Source organism: Ailuropoda melanoleuca, chromosome 9, assembly GCF_002007445.2.
Source record: "Ailuropoda melanoleuca isolate Jingjing chromosome 9, ASM200744v2, whole genome shotgun sequence".
In the NCBI taxonomy this organism is placed as follows: Eukaryota; Metazoa; Chordata; class Mammalia; order Carnivora; family Ursidae; genus Ailuropoda; species Ailuropoda melanoleuca.
Genome location: NC_048226.1, coordinates 35,693,116 through 35,719,467, shown reverse-complemented (window position 1 = coordinate 35,719,467; position 26,352 = coordinate 35,693,116). Strand labels below are relative to the sequence as shown.

General features: G+C 41.7%; 1 protein-coding gene across 5 annotated transcripts in view; it reads left to right on the top strand.

Annotated features, from left to right (window-relative positions):
* ASPH (aspartate beta-hydroxylase) overlaps positions 1 to 26,352 on the top strand; it is a 209,617-nt gene that overhangs the window by 149,502 nt on the left and 33,763 nt on the right. For all 5 annotated transcript variants that reach the window (XM_034668106.1, XM_034668107.1, XM_034668105.1 and 2 more), the window contains 5 exons: positions 2,417 to 2,567; positions 5,374 to 5,510; positions 12,712 to 12,810; positions 14,916 to 15,005; positions 19,926 to 20,063. In XM_034668106.1, coding sequence (XP_034523997.1) covers positions 2,417 to 2,567; positions 5,374 to 5,510; positions 12,712 to 12,810; positions 14,916 to 15,005; positions 19,926 to 20,063 — 615 coding nt within the window. The remainder of the gene's footprint in view (positions 1 to 2,416; positions 2,568 to 5,373; positions 5,511 to 12,711; positions 12,811 to 14,915; positions 15,006 to 19,925; positions 20,064 to 26,352) is intronic.

Below are 26,352 nucleotides of genomic sequence, written 5' to 3'. Positions count from 1 at the left end.
GAGATTTTTGCCCAATCACTTTTCTTTTCTCATAAGTCTGTACACTTCTCTCTTTGACTACTGCTTCGGTCCTAGCCCTCATCGACTCTTCGGCAACTTACCTAATCAGTACACATAAGAAGTTATTTCTTTGAGGTATTGTTTTCTGAAAAGCTCTCTGCAGATAGTATCAGTTTGTGCTGATTCTTACTTGTTTTTAATTTGGGATCAGTGAGGAATGGCTCGTTTTCTTACCATGTCCTCAGATTGTGGAGTTGTGCTTTACTTTGGTTCTTCGAGAAGCTATATATTGACTGCAGCACACACTTATTTCAAAAAGGTAAACATGTTAAGTAGGATATTCTGAGAAAAACATTTTATATGCAACTTGTAGCCTCTAACTGGTATCATTTTTCCTCAAGTGGTAATCTTCAAATTGTCATTTACTGAATCAGATGAGATTTGAATACAATTTTACACATTCCCCTCTTTCTCGCTCCAGTATTTCACTCCCCATTCCCAATCTCCAGTGCAGAATCTTGCTTATTTTGCTAAGAAAATAAAAGTATCCAAAGAGAACTTCCACATGATCCCACTTCCGCCCTCACAGCCTATTTCCACCTGCTCCCTTTGCTCTGCCTTCCCACCTGTTAGCGTGGACGAACCGTTCTGGTCCCATTCCCATCCTCTCCCACCTGCTGAAGGACAGCATGCTGATTTTTGTGTCTCGTTCTGTGTCATCACATTTTCCCTCTCTACTGACTCTTTTGCATCAGCTTAGAAGCATGCTGTAGTATTTCCCATTGTTAACAAAAACAAAAACAAAAAACCTCTCCCTGGTCTCCACTTTCCCCTCCACCCACTGGCCCATTTCTCTGCTTCCTGTTGAGGGTTGTCTGCGCCTTTTCCTCCTGATTTCCTGCGATCCTGCTCCATTCTGTCTTGGGTCCCCAGTTGCCCCATAGAAATGCTCTTGCTGGGGCCATGAGAGGTGCCACATGCGCAAGCCAGCATCATGACTAAGATGCCCAACCTGATGGCCCTTCTAACATGACTGATCACTCTCTCTTGATACATTTTGTCGCTTAATCTCCAGAGCACTTTTTTGTTGTTATTTTCTTCTTACCTTTCTTTCTCAGTTCTTTCTGCGGACCCTCCCCTGTCTTTCTGACTTCTTTCCTGAACCCCAGACGCGTATATATACCTTTCTATCCAGCCTCAACACTTGGGTACCTATTAGATGTTGGGTCTGATACGTCCAAAATGGAACTCCTGATTCTGAATGCCTGCAAACCAGTTGCTGCCCTGTCCGCGCATTCTCAGGGGATGGCATTTCCATCTGGGAATCACTCAAGCCAAAACCCTTGAATTTATCCTTGACTTCTCTCCCTCCCTTTCTGTTGCATTCAGCCCACCTGCAGACCTGTTGACTCTGACCCTCTGACCCTATAACTTGCCTACCTCGTGCCACCTCATTCCTAGCACCATCGTCCAAACCATCCTCATCACTGGGTCTGCGTTCCCGACAGAGCGTCCTAACTGGCCCCTGTGCTCCTCCACCACCCCTTCAATCTGTTCTCCATCCCACTGCTGGTGTGATTCTTTCCACGGACATCAGAGCATGTCAAAAACCCCTGCTGTCTCTCCATGTCACATAGAGGTAGTCTAGTGGACTTGACAGTGGCTTACCACGTTCTTCATTACCTGACCACCACTCCTCCACCAGTGCCCTCCCTGCCCCACCTCCTGTCCCAGCCTTTCCCCTCCCCCTCACTTCCCCACCCAGGGCCTCACTCTTGCTGTGTTCTCTGCCTTGGAATGTTCTTCCCCCAGAGAGCCTCATGCCTCACTCCCTCCCTTCTTTCAGGCCATCCCTGGCCATCCTGTCTAAACTAATTCTTCCTACAGCCCCACTGCCAGCACTCCTCAGCCTGCTTCGTTTTTTGTCCCCAGCACTTGTGACCACCAGACACATAGTACTTTGATTTGTATATTGTCTTTCTCTTCACAGTGAAGCAGAATGAGAGAAGGGCTTTATCTGTTTTGTTTACTTTGCCTGCCACATGGCTCCTGGATGAAGTTGTTGAATGAATGAGTGAACATACAGAAAAACTACTGAGAGAACAGGAAGTCCAGACTGGAGCCCTGTCTGTGTAATATGAATGTATAACATGATACAGATCTCCCCCAGCCCAGCATAGACGCATTATTCTGGCTTTTATATTTTTTTCTCATCTGTAGCTTGGTAGCTAACTCGTCTTCCTCTCATTAAGATAGTACATCGTGTTGCTTTTTAATCTCTTGATAAAGAGAAAATTTTAATCTGTCTCAGATTGCTTTTCACATGTGTCCAGAAATTAACTTTACATGCATATTTTGGGTGATTACAAATATAGCATGTCCTGGGACATTTATCCATTGTGGGGACTTCCTCTAGTGTGAAGACGATCTGGCTGAGAAAAGAAGGAGCAATGAGGTGCTGCGTGGGGCCATCGAAACCTACCAGGAGGTGGCCAGCCTGCCCGATGTCCCCACGGACTTGCTGAAGCTGACCTTGAAGCGGCGTTCAGACAGACAGCAATTTCTGGGTAAGACAGACTAAGAGTTAGTTCAGCACCAAATGCCGTGCCGTGCACTCTTAGATGAGCGTAGCTACCTAGGAGAGAACCTGAGTTTCATAACTAATTCTAGGTAATTTACCTGAATGGGTCCTAGACAGAAATAGCGGTCCTAACCTAACTTAACAAAGATGTTGATGGTATTTTACTACCTTTTCCTCACTAACCACCCTCCCCCCCCAATTTTAAAGCCGAGGCAGATGGGATGCTAGAAGCTTTTCTCTCTTAACTATAACAAATTGATTCATGGAGGTTGAAATTATCAGAACAGTTTTTATAAAAGATGGAATATTAGGAGTTCCAGGCACTAAAAATTTTGCCTGTAAAGTTTGACTCTATACCAGGGAAAATGATAGAAAAAAAACTTACTGAAATCACTGAGTAGATTTGCCAGTGCTTTGAAAAGAGCAGCATAAGGCATCCTCTCTGTCTACCCAGGTGCCTGTGCCAAAGGCAAGTAAGACTAGCCCTAACCTAACTGCATTATGACCAGGCTTCGGATTCTCTCCCAACTCACTTGTCATCTGGAAAGCAGACGGAAGAGTGTAGACCATGTGTAACCACTCAGGTGGGCGCTAGTGGCTGGATACGTTATNCCTCTCTGTCTACCCAGGTGCCTGTGCCAATGGCAAGTAAGACTAGCCCTAACCTAACTGCATTACGACCAGGCTTCGGATTCTCTCCCAACTCACTTGTCATCTGGAAAGCAGACGGAAGAGTGTAGACCATGTGTAACCACTCAAGTGAACAAGTTGTTGATGCCACTAGGAGAAGAGGCTCATACAAGTGATACCGAAGGTCACCTGTCCCTGTTACCAGTTTTCCGAGGGATAGGATTAAGGGTAGTTGTGTCACATTAGAAAATGACCAAAGTCTGATAGGAGCAGAACCCAAGGGATGATTAGAAACTAGAAGAAAGGGTCCATTTGACTTCTGTGCAAAAGGGCCAGTCGAGAAGAAAGAGAACATACAGCAGCCATACAGGACAGAAAAGGCAAGGCTGGCTCTCAGCCGAGGCGCTCGCCTGGGGCACATTAGTATCACTGAGCTTTCCTCTTGCCTCAGGCTCCAGCATGGCTCTGTTAAGCACTGTTTACTTATTCTGTCCTCTGAATTTTTGATATTTTGTTCATTGTGGATTTTTTACATTAATTTTGATTTTTAGGAAGAATGCACAGAAGTATCGCCCAGAGCTCTGGATGACTGCATTTTTGGCAGCCTCTTAAACTTTGCTTTGAGTCCCTCACTTGCCTCACCTTATTCCTGGCCCCGGGGGAAGGACTGCCTGCAAATACATCTAACCCCCTTGGGCAACCATTCTTCAATACTTGAATGTAGTCTTTTCCTCCAAATGAGAAGGAGGCAAGTTCATGAAAGGAGGCTCTATGAGGAGGAGATTGTAGGGAGAAGGTTTTATTGAAGGTGACAAGGTGGTGAAGTTTACTCCCAGTCGAACAGGGTTGCGTGATGCAGAGTAACATGTTCAGGGAGGGCAGCAGAAGGGATGTTCACCTGGGCCGTTGCAGTAGTTAACAGGGGAAGTGTAGGAGCAGAGGGAAAGTGTGTACCTAAGTTGGGCAAGTAGAGGGGAAGGGAACGTACAGAAAAGTAGAGTCGGATTTGTGAGTGGGGGAATGAATCACCAAGCAAACCAATCCAAGATCGGCTAGTAATGGGGAGAAGGCCGTGGGATAAACTGGTGATGTTTTATGCCAGATAGTTGTGTCTGTTAGCAGGACACACAACTGCATTCGCTTGTTGATCGTCCTATCATACTCTTGGCTAATACTTGGTTTGTGGGCAACGGAGCCCTTTACGGAATGAATTTTATCATCTATACCCGTCTTATTTTGTATGTTTTCCCACATTCAATTTATTTCCAGCTGTGGTGAGGAGGAACGATAGTTGGGCCCCAGAAATTTTAAATTTCCATCGCATAGCCTTAAAAATCTCCACAGCTGGGGTTTTCATGATTCCTGTTGTGCATAGCACCCTATCATCCACCAGAGGGTCCCCTAATACCAGATGATGCCTTCTTGCTCCGCGACTGGGTCATTCATTACCTGGAGATGAGGACACTTAATTGGAAGCAGCGTGAGCAGTACACCCCAGTGCCTTTTCAAGTCTCACACGGGGCGCTACACCCGAAATCTGTGAGACTTTTTTATCTGCTCTCTGTTCATAATCTTGAAGTTAATTGTAATAAGCCAAAGATAAACCAAAGATAAATTTTTTTCAAGGAATTGATAAAACTTTTTAAAGAGGGAATTTGACATAAGAAGATAAATGTTGGTGAACTCAGAAAATGATCTGGCTTTAAAATATTTACAATCAGGGAGTGCCTGGGTGGCTCAGTCGTTAAGCGTCTGCCTTCGGCTCAGGGCGTGATCCCGGCGTTCTGGGCTTGAGCCCCGCATCAGGCTCCTCTGCTATAAGCCTGCTTCTTCCTCTCCCACTCCCCCTGCTTGTGTTCCCTCTCTCGCTGGCTGTCTCTATCTCTGTCAAATAAATAAATGAAATCTTTAAAAAAATAATAATAAAATAAAAATAAAATGTTTATAATCAGTATTATATTCAGAATTTACTTACAGGAGTTATTGGTGGTCGTTGCAGCTGCCTGAAGTCCTAAGAGGCCATCGGTGTGGATAGAGTCAGATTTCAGCGGCTCTTCGGGCTGTATCGGATAGTCTCTCGTGCTTTGTAGACTCTGTACAAAGATGTACGTGATCTGTTTTTATTTCTGTTGAGTTGTTGTTTTCTCTTGCCACCAACTCAGGTCACATGAGAGGCTCCCTGATGACCCTACAGAAATTAGTTCAACTGTTTCCTGATGATATGTCTTTAAAGAACGACCTTGGAGTGGGGTACCTCTTGATAGGAGATAATAACAATGCTCAGAAGGTCTATGAAGAGGTAAGCAGTCTCCTATTGACATCCTTGTTTTGAACATGAACTTTTAACGTCACCGGTAAATTGTATTTATTACACCCAATCTCTCTCTTTCTTTACTTTAAATTAAGGAGAAAGTAAATATTCATAGAGTTGACATTTTCTAAATTTTGTCTTCATCTCTTGTTTTGCCTTAATCAGAAAATTTTAAATTTTAGTTAACACTTGGTACATGAAAACCTTCACCCTATTATTGTGATAGGTTTTTTTAAAATAAATTTTGAAGATTTTATTTTTATTTATTTTAGAGAGAGAGCTCCTGTGGGCACAGGTGCATGTGCAGGGAGGGGCAGGGGGGAGGAGAAAGATAAGGAGACTCCCTGCTAAGCACAGAGCCCCATGTGTGGCTTGATCTCAGAACCCTGAGATTATGACCTGAGCCGAAATCAAGAGTCCATGCTTAACTGACTGAGCCACCCAGGCGCCCCTATAACTGTGATAGTTTTAAAACTTCGTATTTATTGGTTCATAAACACCTTTTCTAAGAGTGTTTCATGATAGGAAGTAGAACTCAGTTTTTCCATAAATGTAAAACACACAACCTTGTCCTTTTTTTCACCGAAAGTCCGGTCTAGAGAGACTATGGAACAGGAGGCTTTCAAGCATGTGGAGTAAATTACCCCCCTCTTGGAGGGCAGTAACTCTTTGATCCTCCAGCAGGGATGCCTTTGAAAGGATTTCTACCTTATAATGGTTATTGTAATAGATAACCTCCAAGTCGCAAGTAACTATAAATGTCGGAAACTGTGTCTCCTTCCAGTAATGAGGAAATTCATTTGGAATAGAATAAACAGGATCCCCAATGAACTTCGAACCTGGAGAAAGTTAATGCCTCCATAAAAGAAAGGTGAACACGTTTACCTGTTACTCTCTAATGTAGGTGTCTTGGTCAGTGGTTTTCAAGCTCCTGTATTTCACATCAGCATGCTACTGCTCTGTGATAGCCAATATGATTCCTTCTGGTTTAAAAATGCTGTCAAGTGCAGTGAATTCATACTCCGTCTGGGGACTGCGGCCACTCGCAGAGGGGGGCTTTCTCCCTTCTGTCGTCGTGGAGGCTTAATTGAAGATCATCAGATTTCAGAACAATTTTCTCTTCATCCTTGTCGTAATTTGTGTATTTTCTGAGAGGATAGAAATAAGACTTCTGCTTTTTATAGCGTGTCTAACCATCTACATAACGTAGATTGATCCTGCAGTGTTGAAAATGTGTGCCATTCCCTAAAGTACCTGTTCCAGGTCATAAAAGAAGTCCAGGTGGGGTGATGTGGTTGCTAATGGTCAAAACCTAACGGTTAGTGCCCTGCTTTCAAACCTGGTTTAAGGGAAATACCATGTATCTCACGATTCAGGATCATATGAATGTAAGAATTGGCCAACTGTATCAGATATACCCATTATTCTGCCACTTTCAGAAGCCTCAAAGATGAAATTGTAGCCTTCCCTCCCTCTCTCCTCTTTTCCTTCCTTCCCTCCCTCCCTCCAAAACACGTCATTGAGTGTTAACTGGATGACAAGCCCATTTGAGGTTAGGGCAGGCTCTGAAAGCATACTATGTTCTCCCACCCACTATGGATTTGTCCTTCCTTAACTTCTCAGAATGTTCCTTGAATATATTCATTGTATTTACCTGGTAATAGATCTCAGATATATGAAACATTTTAATTCATCTTGAAAAATAAAATTTATCTTCTGTCGCTTATATATTTGAAATCATAATCTCATCTGAATAAGCATAACACGATGCAGAAAATCTAAAATAGGGCCAGATTATACAATCGAGTGGGTTTCTTTTTAAAGAAGCTTTAATTGAAAATACGTGTGGGGTTTGCCTTTTATTCCCTCCTCCCATTTCTAAGTTAACAAGCTGTATCTAAGGCATTCTTTGTCCTTAACTGAAGTTTATCCTGATATGTTTATGTCTCAAAGATCATTTTCAGAAAACAATCGATACTGTAATTTTATACTTTTCTTCATGTTGATTTTTATCTTTGATAATTTATAAAAATAATTGGGGGCCCCTGGGGCACTCAGTTGGTTAAGCATCTGACTCTTGATTTCAGCTCAGGTCATGATCTCACATCCTGTGATTGAGCCCCAGGTCAGGCTTCTCACTCAGTGGGGAGTCTGCTGGAGATTTTCTATCTCCTTCTCCCTCTGCCCCTCCCCAGGCTCGCTCACTCTCTCTTGTGCTCTCTCTAAAATAAATAAATCTTCTTTATATGTATATATAAACATTAAATAAATAAAAATAAATAAATATTTATATATAAATAATATATATATATATATAAATAAGTAAGTAAATAAATAAATAAAATCATTGTTGGTTCCTTCCCAGGTTTTTTGTCTGTCTGTCTGTTTGTTTTGCTGCTCTAAGTTCCAGCAAGACTGCTTTACGATGGTTTGAGGCAGATTGCTGACAACTGTAGTTTTGGAGGTACTCCTGCTGCCCCCCTTTGCATTAGCAGTAGGACAAGTGACACAAGCCATCCATGGTCTAGAGTCAGGCATATTCCTGATTTTTCCCTGCACTCACTCCTCACATGTATCCGTTCACTTAGTCCACACATGTTTACTGAAACCCACACACACTAGCTTGGGAAATGGTAGTTAAGGAAGTGAACATAGGCTGTGCCCTCATGGAGTTTCAGCCTGATACCACATATAAATTTCTGTTAATTTTCCCTTCTGAATATCTTTCAAATCCTCTCCCTTTTTAACCCAGCACTCACCATCTCTTGCCTAAACTAGGGTAGATTTATCCTGTGCAGGCTTGCTGTCCTCCAGCCTTCATCAACATAAAACACAAATCTGACCGTCCCACCCTCGGCTTCGACTCTGCACTGGCTCCCCGCAGCGGCAGCAGTGAGCGGTCTTCAAACATGTTCGGCTGGGTACGCTTCCAGTAAAACATGCTGCCGCAAACACCTGTGATACATATGTGAAGTATTTATGCATTACGTTTGTGTAATGATATAGGATATACATTATATAATAATGTGTGCTGTACATTATAAAAGATACATGCCCCCAAGTAAGTTTTAAGATGAAATGAAGTGTTTTAAATACTTGTAAATTTCATTTAATGCCAAAAAAATACCTAGCCACTAAAAAATATATGTTTTACTTAATCAATTGAAACTTTTTTAACTCTTTTCTAACTACAAAATTTAAGAGAAGTTTAATGCAGATAATAAGGAAAACAGAGATTAGCACAAAAGGCAGAAATCATTTGCAGCCTCATTCTCACATACAGACTATATATATATGTATATATGTATATATATGTATACCACATAACATGTGGTGTGTGTCCTTCTAGTCTCTTCCATACACAGAACATACATTTGTCTCTTTCAATTAAATTGGTATATGTTAATCATATCATCACAAGAATTTTTATAACTGAATGAAAATTCTTCGAATAAAAATTCTTATAGAATGTAATTTTTAGCAGCTGCCAAGCATTGTATCTTAGGGATGTATCAGCATTAAATAGACCACTATTGTTGGATAGGTTATTTCTAATTATTTTGTTGGAATAAACAATGCTGTGGTGAAAATATTTATACATATATCTTTATACTTTTTTTATTGACATATAGTCGACACACAATGTTACATGGGTTTCACATGCACAACATAGTGATTCAACAACTTGGTACAGTATGCTGTGCTCCCCGAGAGTGTAGCTACTGTCCGTCACCATACAACACGATTACAGTACAACTGACTATGTTCCCTATGCTGTGCCTGTCACCCTGGTGACTTGCTCATTCCATAGTGGGAGCCTTACCTACCCCTCGCCTTTGCCCGTTTTGCCCATCCCCGCAGCCCTGTTCCCTGTGGCAACCACCAGTCTGTTCTGTATGTTGATGGGTCTGTGTCTGCTTTTTTTGTTTGTTTTGTTTTTCAGATTCAACATTAAGTGAAATGGTATTTGTCTTTGACTAACATCACTTAGCATAGGGCCAACTATGTTGTCACAAATGACAAGATCTTATTCTTTCTGAGTCTTTTTTTGTGGCTGAGTAGTGTTCCATTGTGTATATACACCACATCTTTATGCGTTCCTCTATCAGTGGACGCTTGGGCTGCTTCCACAGTTTGGCTGTTACTAAGACTGCAATAAACATAGGGGGACATATATCTTTTTGAATTAGTGTTTTTAGTTTGGGGGGGTTACATACCCAGTAGTACCTAGTAGTGAACTTACTGGGTCATGTAGTCAAAAAAATGGATGTTTTGATAATATTTATGTACAATCCTATTTGTGATTATATGATTTTTGGTTTTTTGCTGGCGCTGTGTCATGCAGAGAGTTTGTCCTGCAAGCAGAAATGTCAGCTCTACAGTTTTTTGTCGTTGTCTCTTCTGTGTGTATATAAAGAGAGACAGAATNATAATATTTATGTACAATCCTATTTGTGATTATATGATTTTTGGTTTTTTGCTGGCGCTGTGTCATGCAGAGTTTGTCCTGCAAGCAGAAATGTCAGCTCTACAGTTTTTTGTCGTTGTCTCTGCTGTGTGTATATAAAGAGAGACAGAAACTACATAATATTAGTAATCTCAATTTGATTTTCTTAGAAATGTTATAAAGCCACTTGTCATGTCAGGAGGCTTTGTTGATTACCACTAGATAATACAAGCTACACACATGCATTGTGCATCTGTGTGTAAACTGGGATAAGCGTAGGACCTTTTGTGATTTGCCTCCTGCCCCCTTTTTCCGGTCTCACTCTCTTTTGCTGTTCCTGGTCCATTATTCTTTTTTACCCACTTTCTCCTGTGCCTTGAATGCCTCCTCCGCCATGGTTCCCCCATCTTTCCTTTGCCTGGTGAACTCCTATTTCTCCCTAAACTCCTTTCAGACCTCGCTTTCCTGCACCAACGCTAGCATGAGCTAGGCGCTCTCCTCTTTANCCTTTGCCTGGTGAACTCCTATTTCTCCCTAAACTCCTTTCAGACCTCGCTTTCCTGCACCAACGCTAGCGTGAGCTAGGCGCTCTCCTCTTTACCCCCTGCATGCCTTGTGCCTATGCCCATGGCTACACTTGCCATGTTGTGTGACCACTGTCTGTCTGTGACTCTGTCTTCCTCCCCTGACTGAGACCTCCCTTGAGAAAAGAGCATGTCTCTCGTTTATGTTTGTACGTCCAGACCCTAGAAGAGCTCTGTGTATTCTGAAATAGCTGGCAAGTGAATATGGTTGTTAGTGACTTGAGAAGATGATTGTCCTCTGGTAGTGGCAGTCGTTGGAATAGTCCCCTCATAGTTACACTGACAGCAACATGATTGGCCTCAATTCAGTTCCGTTCCAGAAATACTGATTGTGCTCTTGCTTAGCATTGAGCTCAGTAACAGGTGCTTGGAAGGTGAAGAAGAAACAGAGTCTATGCTTTCAGAAATCTGGTTGGGAGGAAAGCCCAGCATGCACTCATCCATTCAGTTACTGTAGCTTTCTTGATGATCTGCCTTGTGCTGGGCACCGTTCTAAGCACTGGGAGGATCAGCAGTGAGCGCAACAGACAAAATCCCTGCACAGCTTGCATGTTACTGGAAAAAATAAAAGGATCATAAGTCAAATGGTGATGAGCACTCTGAAGAAAAGGAAGAAGTCAAAAGAGCCACTCGTGCAGAGGGGGTTGGTTCTGTTTTATATGGAGTGGTTGAGGGTTGGCTTCACCAAGATGGTGACCTCTGAGCGAAGACTTTGCGAAGGTGAAGGAGTGAGCCATTTGGATGTCTGAGAGAAGAGTGTTTGGGGCAAAAGAGTACTACACGTGCAGAGGTCCTGAGGCAGGGGTGCCTTTGTCTTGCTGTGCAGCAGTGAGGAGTCCCAGGTACCCCAAGGTGGCTGGTGGGAGGGGCTTAGGAGAGGAGGCCAGAGAGGTAGAGAGGCCCAGCTCAAAGGAGGCCCAGAAGACTGTCCCTAGAACTTGGGCTTTTACTCAGATTGAAATGGAACCCATTTGGGTTCTGAACAGAGGGGGGATGAGGTCTGACAGAGGATTTAATGAGCTCATTCAGGGTCCGCTGTGGAGAAGGGGCCACAGGAGAGCAGGACTGGGGGTGCAGAAGGTCCGCAGTTAGGAGGCTTTTGTGAGAACGTAGGGGAGAGGGAACCAGATGGGAACCAGGGTGGCAGTGGTGAAGGAAGTGGCAGGGCATGGTCCTGAATATATTTGGAAGGTGACATCGACTGCATTTGTGAATGCAGGCGGTGCATCACCCATACCAGCTGAAAAATTCTGAAGTGTCAGCAGTGTGCACTGTGGACTCTTCAATGGGAGGGGGTCCCGTCTCCTGAACACTTGGTCCTGTGTGAGGAGCCCCTGGTGGCTGCGGCCCCGTTTCCCACACAGGCTGAAGGATGAAGAGAAGCCACAGGATATACAGGATACTCTTTTTTTTATCTTTGCTCACCTCAGACCTTCTTCATCTTTCACTTTCGTTCCTTGCGTTAGTTTGTCTGGGCAGCTTCACAAGTTGAATGTTGTTGTTTTGATTTCTCACTGCTAATATTTAATTTAAAGGCATTCTGCATAATTTATCTTTAATCATAAGAAATGCATGTGATAATAAACAGTGATTTGACTTATATTAAATATTCACTTGGGTTTTATCACTGAATATGGGATTTGCTCATCACTTTATCCTCGGTCCTTAAAATGGTCTGGGCATTCAAGAAATTATTGTTAAATGAACGGATCGTCATATATTACAAATGCAAATCTAAATTTGCTCTTATTTAAGGTAATGTGTGAAGCATGCATGTAAAGAAATATATAACCATTCAGAGTCGACTTTAAATACAGCGAATTTAAAGCCGTTTTTTCCCCTGATCACTAACAAAATGTTGAGGTCATATCAGTTGAGAGATGCTTTGCTGATTCGCATTGTTCAATCGGTACTTTCATGGTCATTGCCTTTTTTGTTCATTTCTTCATTCTTGAAAAACTGACGTATAGATGTGCAAGCATTTTGAGTTGACAAGAAAAGAAATGGGGGCATTTAAACCTAGTACTGCAATGAGACAAAACACAAGTGTTTTCAGCTATGACATCATAATCCAGCAAAGCTAATTAAAATTTGTTTTGACAGCCATTTGTAGAATTTGTCATCAGTTACAATAGTCTTCTGTTTCCTTTGAGTTTAGGTTCTGAATGTGACACCGAACGACGGCTTTGCTAAAGTGCATTATGGCTTTATCCTGAAGGCACAGAACAAAATCGCTGAGAGCATTCCCTATTTAAAGGTAACTGTCCCTGCGCTTCCTCCTCTTTCATCTTCTGATTCCTTTGAGTCATTCGGACTCCCTTGATTATGCATTGTCGATTGATTGGCATGTGCTGCTGAGTCTTTTCATCTTCAAAATGTACACCCTCTGACCACGACATTCACAGGCAGTGACTGAGAGTGTTGGATGTAGAAATGCCAGCCAGATGAGCAGAGATTACTTGGAGAAGACATTCTGAAGAAATTCCTAAAAGTGTAGCTACTCGTTTTTATTTAAATGAGAAGGGTAGACCAAAATTACTAATATAATATTTCAAAATATAGGCAATACATCAAATGTTCCATTTACAGTGTGATGATACATTCAGTCTAGTTTGAACAGAACTCGTGACAACCTACGTAAAGTATGCTAACAAGTGTTGCCTGAATAGGTCAAACCCTAGAAAATGTGATAGCTCAAAATACTCAGATTAAAATATGCTGTCTTTTTTATCTTGTGTATCTGGTTGAATCCTTGCAAATGCACCAGAGTCACATTCGGTCTAGCTAAGGGCTACTCAACAGAACTTTCTGTCCCAGTGGGAATGTCCTTTATTTGGGTGCTCCAGTATGGTAGCCACTGGCCACACGTGGCTGTTGGGCACCTGAAATATGGCTAATGTGATTGAGGAACTGAATTTCTAGCTTTCATTTTAATTCATTTTAATCTAAATAGTGACATGTACCTAGCAGCTACCGTATTAGACAGGTGATGATGGAATACGTGTGATCTTTTTTTTTTTTTTAAATAGCAGTATACATCACACCTTCATGATCTCTTTCTTTCACATGACTTCAATCAGAGATCTCAAATAGCAACCCACTGATTGCAAATAGCTTGGGTATTTTATTTGGCCAGCACAGTTCTATTAAACACAATTTTAATTGCTTGCTTTAGTTAAGAATCTGAGCGTTTTACATAATCATGCAAATTTCTGATGTCTCTTGAAAGATCACGTCCGGCCCACGTCCCAGCACAGGAGCGGAGCAGTGTTGTCCCATTGAGGTGGCCTGCGCCCCCCAGTCTGTCTTGGCTGCCACCGGGCATCTCTAAACCTTTACGTTCCCTGCCATGACCCTCTGGGCATGTGGGTTTCTCTGATTGAAAGTGTTCCTCTTACATTTCCTTTGACATAATAAGGGACTAATAGTGCTCTCCCTGCTTCAGAGATGGGGAAACAGAGGCCGGGGTCTGAGTTAACCTGTCAGTCAAGAGCTCTGATCATAGCTCTCCTCTCCTGACTGAAGCTACTCCTGTTCCTTGCTGCTACTTTGCCACATTATGCAAATAAAATGTCTCCCCAGTGAAGATAATGGGTTTGTGGTGAAGAGACCTGAAAATGCAGATTTTTAGAAAGACTTTCTTGACATTAAATATTTTTTTAACCTTTGTTCTTCTATTGCTTTTCTGAATTCATTCTCTTGCTTTAATATTTTTCTCTCACTCTCTTTTTTGTTGTTGTTGTTTATATACATATCAATTCAGTCTTTCTGTGGGAGATGGGGTAGAAATCAGCAAAATGTTTTAGCATAGGATTTGTTTAATAGCAGCTACATTTTCAAAGAGTCCGGCTGGCTTCAATCCTGTCATAGGTTTTGTAAAAGGTTTCATTAAAAGATGAAAACGCCTTTGTTTCAAGTAGAAAGAAGTGTTATTTTCAGTTGGGTCTCTATCACTTCAGACATTTTAGGAGCAACTAATAAACGTTTTGGTTCAGGAATAAAAAGCCTCCAGATGACATATGGTCAGATTTGGAGAACAAAAGAAGTGGGATAGACACCCAGTCAAGAAATTCTTTGGGATTTTGAAATATGCTTGGTTCCACAGAGATGATGCACAGACTGATTTTCTGAGCTATTACATTGTTAATTAATGATAAATGTATTATTAAATTTAGCTTTATCACCTCTTTTTTGCATTTGTATTCTAAATGTTGACCAGTAACCTAATTGCCAAACTTTAATATTGAGGTGAATTTTTCTGGTCCTTAGATTTTTGTATGGTGTATAAAGATGAAGTAAATCAATGAATTAAAACTAGTATTAAATTTTTTTCATTAAATACGAACACTGTCCTTTTTCCAGGAAGGAATAGAATCTGGGGATCCTGGCACTGATGATGGGAGGTTTTACTTCCACCTGGGGGATGCCATGCAGCGGGTCGGGAACAAAGAGGTAATGAACTTGTGAAGTTTTTGTTCTCTTAACAGAGGGTAGAGTTGGGGGTGGCGGGGGGAGGCGGGTAACTCTAGGAGACATTTATACTTGAGAAAATATTTTGAGCAAAACTTTGAAGGTGGTGATTGAAACTGTTTAGCTATTTAAACTTTTTTTCAAACAGCCCAGCAACTCCTACAAGCCTAGAAAGAATTTTTGGGATTTTTGACCTTTATAGCTTCTTTCAAGAAACTAGCTGAGTAGTCCTAAGAGCAGCCTCTCGATTAGTAGGTGTCTGTGTATGTGTGCAAGTGTGTGACACGTGTGCATCTGGGTGCAGAAAGAGATAAGCATTGCCCTGAAAAAATATTTTTATAATTATGGAATGAAGTTGCTTAAATATTTTAAAAATATTTTAACAGTATGCCTTGATTTGTTTTTATTTTTGGAATTTAAAAAGTAGTTATTTTTAGAATGAAGTCTTTATTCAGCTGAGTCCTAAGCACACATTGAACCCAATGGTTAATTATGTAAATTACCTTCTAGTATTTAATACCAAGTTTCAGATGAATACCTGTAGCTCTAGTAAGAACAGGTACTGACACGGAAAATATAGTAGCTCAAACAAGTTACATGTTTTCTTTGTGATTTTTGCTTTTTTTTCCTGAGTACCATGTCAGCTTCTTTAAATATAACATTAGATTATTATTAATCATGACATCATGTACCAAAGTTCCCAAACTGTCACGATCACCATGATTTACAGGGTAGTAGGTGGAGAGGGAAGCCCACTTTTTCTCTTACATCATCACCGGGCTTTAGGCTGGGCTCTATTTACAGACCTGGATAAAGGAGTGAAGTGAGACACTGAATCTTTGTAACCACTGCCTTCCAGATATGTTGTAAAGTGCAGTCAACTTACAGGATAAAAATAAAAGGTAACATAGCTTCAGGATTCTAAAATTAATAAGAATATGGAACCATCTGGACAAGTGAGGGTTCCTAAGAGCAGGGGGTTTGTGATGGGGTAATTGCCAGCTAGACACAGGAACCAATTTGGGGTAAGAGAGATTTGGATGATGGACACTGTTTTCTTTATACATTTCTGTGCATCTTTCCCTTTCCCCTCTACCCTGTCAGTTAGTCAGCTGGAATAAAATGATGCAGTAGAAGTGAAGAAGGGAAAATAACTTGCTGATTGGTTCTCATTTTTGTGTTCCTNGTTCCGTCATTGTTTCAGATATAAATGTCTGGTACCTCCTTTGAGTGAGAAGGATAAGAAAGATTTTGCTGTGGAATCTCACACTACATTAAGTGTTCATATCTGATTGCTATAAATGTAATCGTCACTAATTAATTTATCTTTGAACATCCTAGGGTCCCGGGCAAAGACAGATAAAAGGAGGCTGTGATTTATTCTCACATCTTAGATGAAAACAGCCCTGATGTAAGGGCAAGAATCCACTACTAAACGTGTATCAGGGGCTTGGGATTTGAACCCAGGGATCTGTTCTATCAGCTTAATTATCATTAATATGCAAAAGACATCACAGTTCTTGAATTTTAAAAATTCACAGGGATTCGTCCTAACAGGAGAACAAAAGTAAGCTTACAGGAGCCCCATGTCAGGATATTCTCAATCTCGGGTATGGAGTCTGTGAACTGACTGTCATGCTCTGACTCTGCAAACCGGGAAGCAACCATCCTTCGTGTTCTGATGCATGGGGCTCTGCTCAGCCACCAAACGAGAAGCAAACCCACCGCCTCTGTGCGGCAGAGGCTGACAATGAAATGGTTTTTGCAGAAGGTTTTCCTAACGGGTTGGTTTCAAATGGCAGGAAGAGGGCGGGAGACATACCATGATGGGCTTGCAGCGGTTCAGCTGTGGCTGCTCCGGGGATTTCTAGAACTTGCAAACCCACAGCTCGTCTCCTCCTCCAAGTCCAGATTCCCGTGTCTGCGGCTCCTGGGATTTCTAGAACTTGCAAACCCACAGCTCGTCTCCTCCTCCAAGTCCAGATTCCCATGTCTGCGGCTCCTGGGATTTCTAGAACTTGCAAACCCACAGCTCGTCTCCTCCTCCAAGTCCAGATTCCCATGTCTGCGGCCTGCTTAGTGTCCCCACACGAGAAGACANCCACACGAGAAGACTGCTCACTCGTCTTCCCCTAAACCATTGTTCTTCCTGGGTTCTGTCTCTTGTTTGATGATATTGCCACCTTCTCTCCAGTGAGGTCAGGGCCAGTTTTGGGGAAGTCAGCTTCCTCAGTCTCTGGCTCCCATCACCTTCCCGCCTGCGTGCTCAGTGTTGCCATTTGTCACCCTCCACCCTCAGGGATAGCTGGACGAACCTGGCTATTGTTTCTTGCTTCAGTCTTACTTTCTTCCAGGCCATCGTGTATTCAAAAACCCTACAGTGCAAGATACTCATAAAGTCGTATGCCCAAGGGATGGCATTAACGGTCCTCCGCAGTCCTGCGGCCGCTAGCCATTGTCACCACAAGTGTGTCTCCCGTGCCCCACCATGCCCTGTACTCCAGGCGGGACAGGCTCCAGTTGGGGCCACACCTGCCACACGGGGCCTGGGCTTTTCTGAGTGGGGATTGTTCTTTGGACATATTACTCCTATGTAGTGAATGTGTGTGTGTGTGTGTGTGTGTGTGTGTGTAAACCATACCTGGCAGTAATTTGAACCATAGAAGACATTGATATAAAACACATGTAAGAAGGGATCCCCAGGTGATCTTTCTGTTTATTTCATATCCTTGATTAGAGGTCTAAAAGGGAAATAGTAAAGAGAGAATTTTCAGAGGATTCTAACTTGATCGTTGATGTTCTAGCAATTTCTATTGTAAGAAAGCAATCTGACTGAATTTGTTTAGTCCTCTATATAATCGAAGATAGTTTCTTAAAATTCCTATATATCATTGTCATGGTTTTGTTTCTTTAAAAGTTCAATAGCAGGGGGCTACAAAATGAAGGGTTCAGTAGGACTGACTTTGAGTGTGAGAAAAGACCTTGTAGATAGTTTAAAGACACCACTGTAAGCCAAGTGACTTGCCCAGGCATCCAGCATGGTTGACTGTTAGGTCCGGGACTACATTTTGACTTCTAACTCCTGAACTAGAACTATGAGCTTTACTGGTTTGGTTTTCTTATGATATTTTCCCCCCTCACTTCTGACATGTACCTGTCCATAAAATGAATTGCTGTGAACTCAAAAATAGGTGTTTCAAAAAATCACGTGCAGTAATTAATATTGTCATTCACTTTAACCCTGAAAGGTACAGGAAATAAAATCCTAAATTTAAATGAGACAGAAATAACTTAAAAAGTCAAAGAAACTTAAAAGTGTTGTTGGAAATACGAGTAGTATCGTTATCACACTTGACTTTTCTAATGAAGGAAATTTTGACCGAAGAATTCTAAGACTTTTAAAATGTAATATTTTTTACATTTAAAGTATACCTGGGAGTGCCTGGATGGCTGTCATTTGGGCGTCCGACTCTTGGTTTCAGCTCAGGTTTGATCTCGGGGTTGTGAGATGGAGCCCTACGTCAGGCTCTGCGCTCAGCGGGGCGTCTGCTGGAGATTGTCTCCCTCTCCCTCTGCCCCTCCCCACCATGGTCACGCAAACTCTCTGAAATAAATACACCTTTAAAAATAGTGTAATAAAAATAAAGTATATCTGGAGTTTTGTTTTTTTTTTTAAAGATTTTATTTATTTATTTGACAAAGATAGAGACAGCCAGCGAGAGAGGGAACACAAGCAGGGGGAGTAGGAGAGGAAGAAGCAGGCTCATAGCAGAGGAGCCTGATGTGGGGCTCGATCCCACAACTCCCGGATCACGCCCTGAGCCGAAGGCAGATGCTTAACCGCTGTGCCACCCAGGCGCCCCTATCTGGAGTTTTATGGAGATATTCTTTTTGACTATCTTCTTAATCCACCTGACATTAAGTGCCTGTGTTTAATTGATTGAAGTGTGTATTTGAAATCACTCTTGAAAAAGTCATCCTTAGCTCAGACTTAGAGTCATGAAGGCTATGCTATTCAGTACAGTACTGGAGCGTCTTCCAGCCTGAAGACAATGGAGCAAGCGTGCGTGGTGCAGGGACCTTGTGGGGAGGGCCCCTGGGGAGCATATGGTGAGGGTGTCACTGGAAGGGGACATATGGAGCAGCATACTGTACAGCCAGCTGTCCCTGAAAAGGCTAGTCTTGGAGGCAAGTTGTATCATGTTACAACGAGCCTAAAGCCACAAATGTTATCCCTCATGGCAGAAAAAAAAAACCCAAAAAGGAACAAAAATTCCCCTTTAAAAAGTCTAATATGGGCTATTGCTATATTTATTGCCAGCTCAGAATGGTATTTCCTTTCTGCCTACTTAATTTAATGGAGGATTTATACTCTGTTACCTTGGGGCCAGCTTCTGAAATGCAGACATGGAAAGAAGGTACATGCGAAAAGATGTCGCTTTTCCTTTTTGCAGTCCAATTCAGTAAATGCAAGTATCTTCGAAGAAATTATTAAAATTATTAAAATCATAATCCTTTCCTTTTAAAGGAAACATTAAAGTAGAACTTGAGAAATGAAAGCTAAAAGATAAAATCCATTTTGGTTTCTTATGTTATTTATCCACTTGACAAATAAGTCCTAGACTCTGTGCTGGATGCTCCGAGGAAAACCAAAATGCATGCATCACAAATCCGCATTATGAGAGCATGAAGCCTCAGAGTGAAAATAAAATGCAGACGTGCATTTATAATAATAATGCATCCTTATCAGAACCCCGATCAAATAATGGTATTTTCACCGGTATGACAGATTTGTGCACCTGACTAGCAAACTCTTTCTTTAAATGTTACAAAAGTGATTCTTTATTTTTTAATTAATAGAAATCTCCATGTATACGTAGTTCAGTCTTTCTGTTCTTTCAGGCATATAAGTGGTACGAGCTTGGGCACAAGCGGGGCCATTTTGCGTCTGTGTGGCAGCGCTCTCTCTACAACGTGCAGGGACTGAAAGCCCAGCCTTGGTGGACCCCCAAAGAAACGGGCTACACGGAGTTAGTGAAGGTGAGTGACGGAGACTTCATCCTCACTAATCATGTTTCCTACTCAAAATCAGAGAACGCTTACATAGAGAGGAACGTCAGAGAGGAGATAGATTTTATATCCAGTGACATTTGCAAAAAGGTTGCAAAAAGAATCTTTTCATCCCAGTAGCCAAAAGTTCAGTGTAGATGGTGAAGAAAGGAATTTTTCTTCAAGAGCAGTTCTCAAACATTTTGACTTTAGGACTCCTTTACACTCTTAAAAATGATGGAGCATGCTGAGAAGTCTGTGTGTTGGGGGCTATGTCTAACAATACAATTATTAGAAATTAAAACTAAAAGAAATGTATATTTATTTATGAATTCTTTAGAAATAACAAAACTTCATTACATGTTAATGTAAATAACTAAGGGGCGCCTGGGTGGTTCAGTCGGTTAGGTGTCCAACTCTTGGTTTCAGCTCATGATCTCAGGGTCGTGAGATCGAACCCCACATTGGGTTCTGTGCTCAGCAGGGAGTCTGCTGGAGATTCCCTCTCTCCCTCTGCCCCTCCCCCTGCTCTCTCTCTCTCTCTCTCTAAAATAAATAAATAAATCTTATAAGTTAAAAAATAACTTTATTTTCAAAACAAAAAATGTAGTAAGAAGAGTAGGATTGTTTTATATTTTTACAAATCTCTTTGATGTCTGGATTAATAAAAGATAAGAGGGTTCTCATATCTACTTCACATATACATCCATTAGAGTGGTGATATTATATGTTAAGTAGCATCTGGAAAATTCCATTGTACACCATGAAAGATTGAGTATGAAGAGGGCAAATAACATCCTTATATTATTAAGGAAATAGTTTTGATCTTGCAGAACCCCTCAAAGGGTCTAGGAATCCCCTAGGTATCCCCGGATCACATTTTGAGAACCACTACTTGTGAGTTAATGGAAAAAATAAAAAGGCAAATATTTTTAGAACATGTTGTGACAGATTTATAGGACAGAGAAACTGAGTGATCCTAACAATGGCAAAAAAATAAACAAAAAACAAAAAACCCCACAATAACAAAGAGAAAAATTGGAAGCTTTTATATTGGTTAATTAAATCCAAACAGTAAGAATGTCTACTTTGTAATTTTGGTAGAGGCTGACTGGAAGTTTATGATTGGTTTGGTAAGCTCTTTCTTCTTCTTAGATGTATTAATAAAATGGGAGGTAAATTAACTCATAGTTTTAATAAAAATGTAGAAGATATCATCTACCGTATAGGTTCGATGGGCCTCAGTGGTCCAGCTTGAGAATCTAACTGCCATATAGACATTGTTCATACATAAGAAAACACAGTCTCCTGTTCAGACAGCTGATTTGACATCTCTGATAAGTGTTTTCCAATACCACCAAGCAGTTCTCCAGTTCTCAGGGGACACTGGCTGAGTGTCCTACAAGTTTAACTCAACTGTGACACTATCTACCTGGAGATGGCATTGGGTTGCACGGGTTAAGGGCGCAGTCTCAAAAGACCACCCCCATTTCAGACACCAATTGCAAGTTCAGGTTGTCCCCTGTGCTTCTGATTGGCTGTGAATTGGAGGTTCCCACAACCCCCTCCGTGGGTTTGATTATTTTGCCAGAGTGGCTCACAGAACTCAGAAACATTTACTTAGGCTTATCCATTTATTGTGATGGATGCTATAAAGGGTACAGAAGAACAGCCAGATAAAGAGTGCATAGGATGAGGCCCAGAAGGGTCCAGGTGCAGGTACTTCTGTCCCCATGGAACTGGGGTATTACCTTCTGTTGGTGTGTGGATACTTTCGTCAACACAGGAGCTCATCAAATCTTGCTGTTCAAGTTTTAGAGAGATTAATAGGCAGTACCTGTTTCCTCTTTCCAGTGGCTGGTGGGTGGGGCTGAAAGTTCTAACCCTCCAATCATTTGGTCTTTCTGGCAACCAGCCCCATCCTGAGGCTATCTAGGGGCCCCATTCTACCACAGGTCACCCCCTGGTTTTTGTTTTTGTTTTGTTTTTTGCCACGCATTCCTTATAACAAAGGATCATAACAGTAAATAGACATTGGCATGTTACTAGCATTCCATTCAGTTAGTCCAATCCATCATCATACCATTTGAAAATAGCTCCCAAGGCAAGACCACTCAGGTTGGCAGGCCTCCATTAGATCTCATCAGGTTCCAAAAGTATGAGTGGTGCTAGAAATATATGGCTTCACCTTTTCAGGCATCTGGTATAATTGAGCTAAGAGACAGTACCATCTCTTGCCCTGAGCCTCTTTTGAAGTGTTGATAAAATGCTGGATTTCCCTCCATTATAAAACCCATTTGTTCATTCCCTTGCTCCCAGCTACTGTTCCTCCTTCTCTCCAGTTATGCTTAATATGTTTCCACTTTTGGAAAGGACATGAGGTTTGACCACTGTGCCAGTCTAGCTTGTGGGCTGCAGTCCTAGTCTAGCCATCACCTGCCTGGCCCGTGCAGGTAGGGTAAAGTACAATATGTAAGTGCAGAACCAAGAAGCCCGTTCTTACCACTGGCGGTGTAGCTACTACATTCACTTATCTGAGAGAGATGGGAAACGAAGAGCAGAGTAACAAAATATTGATAATTTCAGGATCTGGGTGACAGGTAATGGAAGTTATACTGTTTGCTCTACTTTTAAGTATTTTACATTTTTCAATTTTTTTTTTTGCTCAAGAACATTTTGAATAAAATATATCTATAATACTTATAAGACTTCACTGAAGAATTTTTTTTCTACTTGGAGAAAGAAAGTTTCAATATAGCGTCAATTTACCTACATTAAATAAGTCTTGACCGCATGTATTCTGTATTTCATTGTAAAAGCACATTGTAATCATCATAATCCAATTACAAAATAGGCTGCCATCAGTCAGACTTTGAATATTTTATAAGTCAGAAAACCATGGTGTGGTGACCATGAATGCAGATTGATTTAAAGAGGTTCTATATCCAAAGCAGAAATAGTACAGGAAAAACATCGTCCTGGATAAAGCTCCCACAGTTAGCACTGTCAGCGGTTCTTTCCATTGTGAAATTTCATCCTACCTCAGCCTGTATCACACTGAGCTCTTCTGATTCTCTTTCTACCATCTAATCTTCTTCTGGTCTCTTTGTGAGTTTATTTCCCTACTGTGGATTTTAGGATGCTTTCAAGTTCAAGTCACAGAAATGCAACTGGAACCTGGCTTAAGCAACAAGGAATTTGACTGACATGGGTGAAGGAAGCCTAGTCTAGCAGCAGGGCAGGCTTCAGGGGTTGTGCACCCAGGTGGAAGGTTTTCTTGTCTCTGCACTTCCTCCCTGGTGGGCTCTGTCCTTGGGCTTGCATAAGTCAAGATGGCTGCCAACAGCCACTGGACTGGAAGGTTAGAAAGTGTTTGAGAGCTTCATAACATTGTTGAGCCACCACACGAGGCCCAAATGGCCTTCTAGAAACCTCCTAGGAGACCTTGTCCTGGTGATAATAACCGGGTCACGTGGGTACTCACAATTACAAAAAAGTCTGAGAAACCAAGTAGCTAGCCACAGGCTGTGGCAGCAAGCTTCCAGCAGGAGAAAGAGTATATCTCTCCATCAACCAGGGAACAAAAATCTTTTCCTTCAGTCTGAATGAGCCAATTAAGTCACATATCCATTCTGGATGAATTAGTGGCAAGGGGCTATGAGATTATCTTTAAACCAATAGATCAACTCCTGAAGCCAGGAAAAGGTCAGATTTTTCTAAGTCCAGTGGATTACCTGAGGGGAAGTGAACATGTGAACTAAATCAGGATAGCGTGAAGAAGGAGGAAGAGGCACAATGGATGTTTGGAGAGTGACCTCCAGTGTTGAGTGTCCTTGCGAACTGGGGACATGCACTCAGATCCAAACACTGTTCTCCGCTCTCTGTTTTCCCTTTCTTGTCATTCATTTTCTAAAAAAAACCTTTCTACTCCGGTTCAGCTGCTGTTAAAGTTTCTTGTTAACGTCTTCTTGTTAAAACCAAAGCTGTGCTCCCCAAATGGATTTTTCACTCATTCTGTTCTATCTCCAGCAGACATTAACATTCAATATGAAAGCTAATTCACCATGTAATCCCATGATTAATACTCCTTTCCAACTTTATAGTTTTGGTCAGGGATTCAGCTTTACCCAAAATTCCACATTTATTACTGTGTCCATATTTCTTGCTACTGCCCTTTACTGTTTTTAATTTAACATATCTTTTTTTTTTTTTTAAGATTTTATTTATTTGACAGAGATAGAGACAGCCAGCGAGAGAGGGAACACAAGCAGGGGGAGTGGGAGAGGAAGAAGCAGGCTCATAGCGGAGGAGCCTGACGTGGGGCTCGATCCCATAACGCCGGGATCACGCCCTGAGCCAAAGGCAGACGCTTAACCGCTGTGCCACCCAGGCGCCCCTACTGTTTTTAATTTAGCCAAAATTCCTCCTCCCAGCAGACCATCCCATATGATAACCTCACCTCCCTTTATCTCTTCCTTTTCTCCTTCTCTCCTCTCCCCTTCACAGCCAATTCCTGTTTGTCCTTCAGATGTTAGAGAAGTGGTCATTTCTTTTAAGAGAATAATTTAGGGGTCCTTCTTTGTATGTATCCAAAAGCACCTTATACATTCTTTTTAAGCATTTATACTGTATTCTAATCACCTCTTTAGTTCTGTGTAGCCCCCTGAGGTCATATGCTCTAAGATAGCGGGACCATGTTTGTCATATTCACAACTAGCACAGTATCTGCTACATGGTAGGTGCTCATAAATGAGGTTTGTTGTAGAAGTTTCTATAAAGTTTCTTTTCTCTAGTTGTTTCATAGACGTGTCAGAAGTCCCAGGGATATAAAAATCATACCATTTACATTTCTTACATATAAGCAGTTGGCACAACATCCTTGTTGGCCTTCCCTGAATGTGGGGAAATTCTCTTGTATTGCTACTGCACTGGGAGGGATGCCTAAAGAAGAAAAAGATCCTCTCTTTTTCTTCTTCCTCAAGGGCATTCTTCTTTCTCAAAGGCATTCTTTTTCCTCAAGGGCATTTCTTCTTCCTTGAGGGCATTCTTTTCTAGAAATTTTTCCTATATAATAGGGAAGGATATTTAGAGTGTCCAGAGTTCCTGTTGAAATTTCAAGTATTTAATTATGCTTATAAAATACTGGGGGATGGGGGCGGCTGGGTGGCACAGCGGTTAAGCGTCTGCCTTCGGCTCAGGGCGTGATCCCGGCGTTATGGGATTGAGACCCACATCAGGCTCTTCCGCTATGAGCCTGCTTCTTCCTCTCCCACTCCCCTGCTTGTGTTCCCTCTCTCGCTGGCTGTCTCTATCTCTGTCGAATAAATAAATAAAAAATCTTTTAAAAAAAATATCGGGGGATGGGGCAGGATTTGGGGATGGCAGAGGGAACATCTTTGTAACTCTGCCCCTCCATGAAAGTGAGGAGAACACTGAGAAAAATTGTCAAAATCAACATTTGCCGGGCTCTGTACATTAACCAAAGAGTTGCAGCAATTTGAGGAACATTTATTCAAGAAAATCTGCTAAGCCTCAGTAAGAATAGAAGGATTTGTGGGGTAATAACTTGACTTGGTCTCATCCATTCCTCCCCAGCTCCAGATACCCTTGAAAACTAGCAGTCTCACAACACTAGCTGTGGAGACCATGAAGACCACAGTCTTGTGGGCATCAGTGTAAGCAGATGAAGTTTGGGACTTTTTACAAAGTTTCATATCCAGAGCACTGTCACTATTTGCCCTATCTTGTGCTGTTTGGAAAGCCCTATTCTCAGGACAATGTTGTTATTTGACCTCACTCATAAGTGTAGCTTTGTCCCAGGATGTTAGTCCAAAGGATCAGTGACAATTTTTTAAATATTGGGGCAAATGAGAACCTGCCCCCTACGAGAAAATTGCTTAATAAAGAAAATCTGATGAAAAGGATGCCCATGAGGGACTTTGAAAAGCTCTGACATATTCCCGGGGATGTATATATTTTTTTTATAATGATTTTTTTTATTATATTATGTTAATCACCATACAGTACATCCCCGGATTCCGATGTAAAGTTCGATGCTTCACTAGTTGCATATTAACACCCAGTGCACTATGCAATACGTGCCCTCCTTACTACCCATCACCAGTCTATCCCATTCCCCCACGCCCTCCCCTCTGAAGTCTTCAGTTTGTTTCCCATAGTCCATAGTCTCTCATGTTTCATTCCCCCTTCTGAACCCCCTTTTCTTTATCCCTTTCTTCCCCTACTGATCATCCTAGTTCTTATGTTCCATAGATGAGAG